At 40.8% G+C, this 9,541-nt stretch overlaps 1 protein-coding gene across 2 annotated transcripts in view; it reads left to right on the plus strand.

Moving 5' to 3' along the window:
- Oxsr1 (oxidative stress responsive kinase 1) overlaps positions 1–7,221 on the plus strand; it is a 94,261-nt gene extending 87,040 nt beyond the window's left edge. For both annotated transcript variants that reach the window (XM_041677125.1, XM_041677126.1), the window contains exons 15-18: positions 1,296–1,348; positions 2,995–3,063; positions 3,968–4,032; positions 4,390–7,221. In XM_041677125.1, the coding sequence (XP_041533059.1) occupies positions 1,296–1,348; positions 2,995–3,063; positions 3,968–4,032; positions 4,390–4,464 (262 nt within the window). In that variant the 3' untranslated portion in view covers positions 4,465–7,221. The remainder of the gene's footprint in view (positions 1–1,295; positions 1,349–2,994; positions 3,064–3,967; positions 4,033–4,389) is intronic.
- The last annotated feature ends 2,320 nt before the right edge of the window (positions 7,222–9,541 follow it).

Raw genomic sequence — 9,541 nt, forward strand, 5'->3', positions numbered from 1 at the left:
CGTTAGACATTGTGTTGATTTCTCTACCTTAACTAGGATTTCTAGGGAGCCTGGATAGTTTCGGTTCTCAGCACATTGAATGTTAACATCTGTGTTTCACCAGTCACATGAGTTTCTGAGTCATATTAACTGCTTACAGGATGGCCCCGATTCCTTCCCCTGCCCTCTCTGCCTGTTCAAATCCTGACCATCTCAGGTCCTATTTAAAAACTATCTCTGAGCCGAGCAAATGCGCACGCCTTTAATCCCAGCACTCAGGAGGCAGAGGCAGGCAGATCTCTGTGAGTTCGGGACCAACCTGGTCTACAGAGTGGGAGTTCCTGGAAAGGTTCCAAAGCTATACAAAGAAACCCTGTCTTGAAAAAACCAAACCAAACAAACAAAAACCTAACTATCTATCCTTAAATTAGCCCATAGCCTCTCAATACTGCATTAGGGATTAATGTTTCAACACAATATCTTTATGGGTCTAATTCAGACCATAGCATTATCTTAGTGGGGAATAAGGGCCGGAATGGGCATGAGTATCCTCAGATAAGAGATTCTTCTATTCATCAGTAGGTTGGTAATAAACTCAAAGGTATAGAAGGTAATTTGATGATACTGCTAAGTGTTAGCTCAGAGCTAATCAGGACAAGGTGTATGATCTATGGGAACAGAATAATCTTTCTGTATATACATATTCATTCACATATAAATACATACTATATATATATCCATATATATACATGCTTGCATATAAAGACAGATACCATTAATCCCTCTGGTTGAGAATAAGACCACTACTGCATTTAGAGTCAAATTTGAAACAAGCTTTAATTAAATACTGACCAGGTTGAGGGACTCTCTGGCCCGGTCCATCTCTGATTTCCCAGAAAATGGCCCCAAGTCACATTTTGCAGGGGCTTAAAAAGACAGAACCCTTAATTCACTGCATTTCCCATGAGGTGAGTTCCAATCACATGCAAGCATACATTCTAACATACTTCCTGCCTTCATACCTCTCACTTATATCCAATCAGGGGCAAGGGTATATCCTGACATAGTTTCTGTCCACATACCTCCAGCATTTCAGGAACTATTGGTCCTTGGGAAAAGGCCTACAGATCAGAGGCATTTTTGTTTCATGGATCGCTTAGGCATATTAATTAAAACTTAAAATGTAACTTTGGCTCTCACAGTACATACATATATACGCATACATGTATACACACACACATATATATTGGCAGACTATAATAAATTCTGCCTAAATCCAGAAATTCTTATTTTCTTTATTCTGTTTTCTTTCATAGAAATTCCAAAAAAGAACTAAATGATATTCGATTTGAATTCACTCCTGGGAGAGGTGAGTATTATTAAATAAAAATGGTCAAGAACTACAATGACTAATAATTTGCTACCTAGTTAGGTCTAAAGTTTTTGTCATTTATATTTGCTTTTAAATGATGGTAAATTTTTCTGGTTTAGGTTTTGGGAAATATGCATGAAGAAAAACTCCATGGGTTTACTAGTTCTTTCACATGAAAACTAACTGTAATAAGATGTGTAGTAATGAATGTAAACCCACTAGTTAATATCACTGTTGGTCATGCATGGCCTTAACATTATTTCATTCAGTTCTTAAGACGGCCACCTAAGGAAAAATGATTCCCATTTAACAGAGGATGAACTCCAGGGTTAAAAGAAGGCAGAATAACTTGTTCATCGCTAGAAAGAGGCGTGGAGGTTCATTTAGTTTAATTTCTTTGAGAGTCCAGAGTCCTTCTTCTTATCATTGTTGATGCTTCTTCTCTCTGATAGTGAACAAGAGACATGCTCCAGGCTCTTTCCCCATGCAGAAACTGAACCTTGTCACAATAATGTTTCTAACTGAACTCCACTCTGCAACATGCCTTCTGTTTTCTTGACTTGTTAACTCAGGCTTCTGAGTTGAGGAGCAGACAGCAAATGTCTATTGCTAGATTCCACAGTTAATGTTCCTCCTTTAAGGAGAATGAGTGCAAATACATAGAGGGTGTGTGTTAACGTTTTAGGGATAGTTCTAGGAATTTTAATTGTTAGTCATTGTATAAATTTGTGCACTGATTCTGCATTGGTTCTCTTGTTCCTCAGCGAGATTTTAATATCTCATCAGTTAAAGATGAATTTGGTTGGTTTGTTTGCGTATTTAAGACAGGGCCTCATTGTGTAGTGTATCCTTGAATTCATAGAGATCTGCCTCCCTCTGCCTCCAGGGCGATGTGATGAAAGGTTCACGCCAGCATGCCCAGCCTAAAGATGAAATTACATTGAGATACTTTGCTTTTATCTACTTGGTTTCTGGTTATACCTATCACTTATATTGTATTGCCTTGCATGAGTAGGTAAGAAAACAAATGGCCAGAATACTGATAATAATTTTAATAAACTTTTATGATTATCAGAAAAGATTCTAAAGTATTTTCTTAAGTTTTGAGAATAAATTTCCATATTGCTGGCACCGAATTTTATGTCTGAAAACTCTGAAGCTCAAGTCCAGAGTTATATTCAGCATAGGATGTTTGGTCATCACTGTAGGTGCTTTTCTGATATGGGTGTGAGCTCTACATTATACAGTTTAGAAATTCATCTCTTCCTTGAGTTGATATTTGCCATGTAGTGTAGTTCATATGGATTCTGCTTCCTAGCCAAACCTATGTAAATTCTCACTTGAGAGTCAAGGACAGCCCCCACCTGCCTTTTTTATTCTGCTAGTGCTGACCCGTGAGAGTTACAGTGACGCTGGGCACTGGTGGCACATGCCTTTAATCCTAGCACTTGGAAGGTAGAGACAGGAGGATCTCTGTGAGTTTGAGGCCAGCCTGGTCTATAAGAGCTAGTTCCAGGACAGAGTCAAAGTTACAGAGAAACCCTGTCTCAAAAAACCAAAACCAAAACAAAACAAAAGAAAGGAAAAGAAAGTTACAGTGACGTATACATGAGAAGTACAGCACATGTTCCTTGTCCTTGCAGATACAGCAGAAGGTGTCTCTCAGGAGCTCATTTCTGCTGGCCTCGTCGATGGAAGGGACTTAGTAATAGGTAAGCATATTATTTTCCGCCCTTAGCCCTCATGTCATCTTGTATACATGGTACCTAGAAACCCAGCTTCCAGTGAGCAGCTCTGATGCTTCTTGAGATAGTCTTGGCTTCACTAAAATTACAGTATCAAGAACAGTTCCATACCAGAGCAAAAAAGCAAAAACCTGTCCTATGTCAGACCTCCGAGAGCAGTAGATGTCTCTGGGACACTTGTAGAAATGACAGGAAACTCACAAGTTTGTAAGTTAATGGTTCTTCATTTCTGATATGTTGGCATAACTAATCTTTGTAGGACACAGAAGTGAGGAGGATAGAGATTGAATCCTAGAAATACAAAGTGAAGACAGGCCACAGTTGCTAGGATAGTCGGGCTGCCAGCATTTTGCTATGAAACACAAACTAATGGGTAGTTTAGGCTTTGTGAACCTTGTATAGCTGTGTGGTTTTTCATTGTCCAGGGTACAGGGTCTTGCTCTGTAACCTGAGCAGACATGGAACACAGTGCTAGAGTGACAGACAGTTGTACGTCTCCCAGTTGGGTTTTACAGTCTGTCATTTGAAAATTATTCTGATTTATAGATAGAACAAAAACAGGTCGCAGGCTATACTTGGTTGATTCCTAGTCATAAACTTTCTGGTCTGTTAACATAAGGCATACCTTTTAATAAACTGTCTGAAAAAGGGTAGCTAATACATGTTAAAGACAGTTAATTTAACAATGATTCAGAATTTATTTATTCAGTCTGGAGTTCAATAATAGCTTTGTTTTGGATAATGACTGGCCTTTTTCTTCCATTTTGATTGCACATCGAAGATTCTTAACCACCATTTTAAGATTTTAAAATATTATTTAAAATGTATTTATGTAGTTGCTCATTCATTTTCTTTGTTTGTATGATTACAGTGGCAGCTAATTTGCAGAAAATTGTGGAAGAACCTCAGTCAAATCGATCTGTCACTTTCAAACTGGTACTCACCCCCCTTACCCCTCTGCAGACTAGCCCTTCTAGTCCCTGAATGCCAGGACTTAGAAAATGCTGATCTCTCTTTTACTCTTTCCGAGACCCCTGGCTGAATTTCAATGGCCTCACTTTCTCCCTCTCAGAAGCCTACAACCCAGACCTCTTAACTTCTCCCAGGAAAATTATAAAGCTGTTTGACTCTAATTGTCCCAACAGCCCCTATCATTTCTTGAAGAAAGTAATTCTCTATGTCCCAGAGACCTTTTACCTACTATCTTCCTTTCTGCAATCCTTATCAATTTTTATTGCTACCTGAAATTTTATTTATAAATTGCCATACCTTGTCATTTTGTTTGATTCTCAGGCATCCGGTGTTGAAGGTTCAGATATTCCTGATGATGGCAAACTAATAGGATTTGCCCAGCTCAGCATCAGCTAAACTACAGTCCTGGAAGAGTCGGCCTAAGGAGGTGCCACACATGCATATCTGTTGCTTCTGTTGGCCTGGACCTACAACTGCCAAAGAACCCAGCAACAAACTTCCTGGCTTGGAGCTTTAGAGTTTTTTATTTATGTTCTTCTTGCCATCCTCCCCACCCCCTTTCCCTTAAGAAAAGAAAAGTTGGATTACCAGTGGCCAGCATCTCCTCAGAGAGTTCCGTTAGTAGATACGCGATGCTCATGTCCCCTTTCTTCCTCCATCTGAGAAGCAGCCAGCGTGCCTCAGGGCCCAGGATGGAAATCTCAGTTCATTCTTGCCTTACTACAGCGATGGCCCAAGTGGATAGTGGAGCTGCATTGGGCATCCTCATCTTGCCTGTTCTCCCACACCTGCCGGGATTTGAGCATCTTGGGATATCTCTTTAACACTGAAGTAACAATTAAAAGTTGATTGTTCCAGCTGGAGCCCAGAGAATTTAATTAGTGTTTTTTCTTTGTACCTGATGAGAATCCTAGCAACCTTTGTTAGGAAAAAGCACAGCCTCAGATGGAGGCAGCCTAAACTCTTGTCTGTTGTGTTCATGGTGTCTCTCTGCGTGTTTTGCTGAAGCTGTTCTCAGGCACCCCTTCATTGCTCCCTCCAGAAAGGGTTGCTAGCCTTAACTTCAGCTGGTGCAAAACATCCGACAGCAGCCAGACTTCCACCATCTGCTCCTTCAAAGTGGAGCTGTGGGTTGTTTTTGCAGAAAACATCAAGCAATGACTTATAACTCTTATCTTGCCAGAGGCAGTTTTTGAACAAGAAAAGGAACTCATAAGTCATAGCGTTGGGAAAGTGTTTTCAATTTTTAAAAAATTAAACTGAAGAAAAACTGATCCTTGATCCTCCTGTGAAGAAATATTTGTTTGGCCTCTGTGTCATGAGGAAATGGGTGTACACAGCTGAGATTTTCACAGCAATAAAGGAGACTCAGCCTGGGTTAGAGGCCTGCCTTCTGCTCCTCTCCTGCACTGACTCCTTGGAGGGGGTCTTCATTCCCAAGATGGAACATGAAACCACACGTGCCGTGACCTTTAGGTTTTATGAGTACACAGTGTTAATTTGATTTTCTACAGAAATTATGTAAATTATTCTTTAGTTTAAAAAAATACACTCAATGCAATATGTGAATAATCAATGGGGTTAGTTTTTCTTTTTTTCCTACTGTTTAATAGCATTTGTCTAATTGCTAATAAGCCTACCAAGCTAACCAAATTTTGTATAAGAATGGGATAGACAGCCTGGCCTTAAAGAGACACACGAAGATGGGCCTTGAGCCCTAGAAAGGGAGTAGTTAGTTGCTTTTTGTGGAATTCCTTGCACCTGCCATTGTTGTTCTGATCAACAAGATTAGGTACCTAATGTGTTCCCACCCAGCCCCACTTAGTTCTGAGGGTCAGACCATAGCATCGCTCATGCAAGCAGCTCTTACTAAGTTTTTCCCTTGGAGCACAGCTGAAAGGTTTCCCCGTGTCTGACTCTTGTCGCCTTGTGTTTCAGTCATGGACCTTTTTCACCTGTTAATGAATGCAGAGGCATGTTGGGAAAGGGATGTTGGAGAGGAAGAGAAGAAGGGTTTGAGAAGGGAGTTAGGAGAACAGATGAGATGCCAGAGTCCAAGGTCCCAGCAGAGTGATTGGTAAAAGGAGGAACCTGCTGATTCAGGAGGTAGGAACAAAGAATGACCAGCTAGCTGGAAAAATCCTGTTCTCTCTCCCTCTGTCCCTTCGACCCCCCCCCTTTTTTCTTCCTCTCTCTCCTCCTTCCCCCTCTCTCTCCCTCCTCCTCTCCCTCTTCCCCCTCTCTCTCCCTCTCTCCCTCCCCCCCAGTCCTTAATAGAGGTAGGTTTATGAGGAAGCAGGGACAGGGAGATGGGGTTTAGGTATAGGAAACAGACAATGTCATCTTTGGTACAAGACTAATGGCTTTCTGTAGAACCTGTTTTGGTTTCAGCAACCTGTCTTAATTCACTTAAGAGCTCAAGAAGGAAGGTGTAACTTCACTCTGTGTAGCTTTTGACTTGGAGGCCATCCAGTGTCATACTGGAAGTAAGCAACTGCCCTCTCCTGTTGACGCTCTCCAGACCATCTTCACCATTGCCCTGTTGTGGGAGGCAGGCATGACAGTAAAAGTGGCCTGGGCTTTCTCTTTCAGTTCATTCTTGGCTTTTCTGGAAATTAGGAAGTAGGCACCAAGACCCAGGACAGTGTTACTTCTGCATGATGTGTGGTGAATCCCTCTGCTGGCTTACAGTGATGTGAGATACCAGTCAATGGAAACTGCCGAGGTGGGACAGCGTGGAACTGGGGAGCCGTCTCTCTCCTTCCCAGGAGCAGTGCTTCAGGGGACCTCTGTCACTAGGTCCTCAAGATACCCTTGTCCCTGGAGCAGGGACTAACTATAGCACAAGGTAGTATGTGCCAATGCTGTTTGTGAAATGTATGGTCTTTCTAAATGATTAAAGGAATCTTTTTTTTTTGTTGTTGTTGTTCTTTGCTTTTTTTTTTCTTTTTGCGAACCAAATCTTAGAGCCAGTTGAGACTGTTAAATAATTTGGAGGATAGAATAATGATGTACCAGTAAATGTAAGTTCCTCCTTATGACATATGCTACATGATGGAAGGTGTAAAATATTACCTCCCCCTCTTCTCTTGACTTTGTATTTTACTGCATGTTTCCTTCATTTTTAATCAATAAAGATAAAAGAATAAATTGTCCCTACTTATGTGTGAATGCTTTTTATTTTTTAAATGGTTGCTGGCAATGAGCTCTGGGGATCAAGGGCATGAAATCACTGCTTTTCATTTTTATGGGAGTGGCGTGGAGCCAGGATGCATATAGACAGTAAGGTGAGCATACTAACATACAATTTTTTTTTTTAAAAAGTAGAGCAGCTTAAAACTGTTGTGCTGAAGTTGGGGAAACATATTCCCCAAATGGAAAGAATGAAGAGTGCCCAAGGAACTGGACATGATGGGTTTTTAACGATCTCTTTTATGTCTTGATTTTTTTTTTTCCTGAATCTTTGATTTTAGACAGGGAAGGACACCAGATTCTAGCCATTAGGGTTCCTTTCAGAACGTGTATAGCTGTGCAGAGCTTGTCCCTATGGTGCTTAGCTACTGAAATGGTGTGGCTTTGTGGAAGGTTCCAGGCCCCTCAATGTCTTGTCATCCACCTGTTCTTTGCATGCTTATCTGATCGTTATCCTTCCCCATGGAAGTCGCCGAAATCTGTAACAGGACTGCTGTAGGTCCGGGCATTTCTGTGAGAGAGCTGTGGAGCTTGATGCTGAGGAAGGCTTACTTAAGAGATCAGCAACGTAAAGAAGTGAACTGTGAGTGTTGTACATGGAGTATGGGCCAGGTTCTCAAATACAACCATGTTCGTGCAAGGGCTTATGTCAGGACCAGGCTAAGGTGAACTTCTGCTTACCTGTCCTAACAGATGCGAGTGTCCCAGCTTGGACATTTAGTTCTGCTTTGTCCTTTGGGTCAGGTCATCTGTCCCATGCTGGGTTTTAAAGTAGTCTTCAATTTTTCGGTTTTAGAGTGGTTAGAGTTTCACAGCAAAATCAAGTAGAGTGTGTTTCCTACACACCTGAACAGTCTTTCTCTGCCTCTTACATTCCACATTGGCATAATGCTTTTGATACAGTTAATAAACTACATATGTGCGTTATCACCCTTAACCCATATTTACAGTAAGATTTATTCTTGGTGTTGTGTGGTCTGTGGTTTTGACAAATGTATAGTGATAGAACCAATTTTATATAGAATAGTCTTCTGGCCCTAAACGTTCTGCCTAGCCTGTTCATCTCTTTCCCCACTGACCCTTGGGAACAAATGTTTTTGTTGCTGATGGATTGTTTTTTGTTCCTTTCCTGCTACTAATGAAGGGGTTGAACCTAGCACTTCATGCATGCTGGACAGTCTTCCACTGATTTGCATCCCCGCATGACCCATTGGTCTTTGTATAGTTAGCATGACACAGCACGTAGTGTGTTCAGATCGACTTCTTTTGCTTTAGTTACATCATCTAAAGTTCTTTCATTTCTTTTATAATTAATTTTTTTTACGCTTAATTTAGTGTCTACCACAGCTTACCACCCACTTACTGAAGGACATCATTTGTGCTTCCAAGTTTGGACAGTTAAGAACAAGCTGCTGAAATCATCTTTGCTCAGGGTTCTGTGTGGATGTGAGCTTTCAGCCCATTTGACAAAAGGCCAATGAGCATAATTGCTGGGTCTTAAGAGTATGTTTAATTTTGAAGTAAATTGCTCAACTGTTGTTCAAAATAACTGGCCTGTTTTTACATTCCTGTTGCTCTACCCTCTTGGCATGAATGTGGCTATTCTGTTAGGTATACAGTAGTCCTTACCTTAATTTGCAGTTCCTAATAAATGTGCTGTTGAACATCTTCTTATATGCCAGCTAGCTTTCTGTGTGTTCTAGAGACATGGCTATTCAGGTATTATTTTGAAGTAAGCTCAGAATTATAGACATATTGCAAATAAACAGTACTGAAAGTTTGCCTGTATCTGCCTATGGCTTCTCTAAATGGAAATATCTCACATAATTATACACATTATCAAAGCCAGGAATTAGCCTTGATAGTATGCAGTTGACTAATCTATGACCGAGAGGAAACTTCTTTCCCTCCAGTATTGTGCCTTTCTGGACTCAGTCCACAATCCCGTATTGTCTTCAGCTATCACATTTCCTTGATCTCTGACCTGGTACAACTTGATCTTTGTTTCCTTTGGCTTTAACACTTATACCAAAGTAATGGGTAGCTATTTTGCACAATGTCTCTCAACTTGAGCTTTTCTGTATTTTTTCAGGATGAAGTCTCGGTTGTACACTTTCAGGCGAAGAAAACCTAGAGCTGATATCAAGCTCTTCTTACTGTGAAGCCCTGGGGAACATAATGTAAGCACGTCTCTGCTGATTATGTTGACTGATCCCTTGCTTCAGAAGTTCTGTTATGGTTCTCTACTATAAAGTTACTGCTTTTCTTTTTGTAGTTAATA

The sequence above is a fragment of the Microtus oregoni genome, unplaced genomic scaffold (assembly GCF_018167655.1).
Source record: "Microtus oregoni isolate MIOR12 unplaced genomic scaffold, Mior012 000028F_ref0000031, whole genome shotgun sequence".
Lineage (NCBI taxonomy): Eukaryota > Metazoa > Chordata > Mammalia > Rodentia > Cricetidae > Microtus > Microtus oregoni.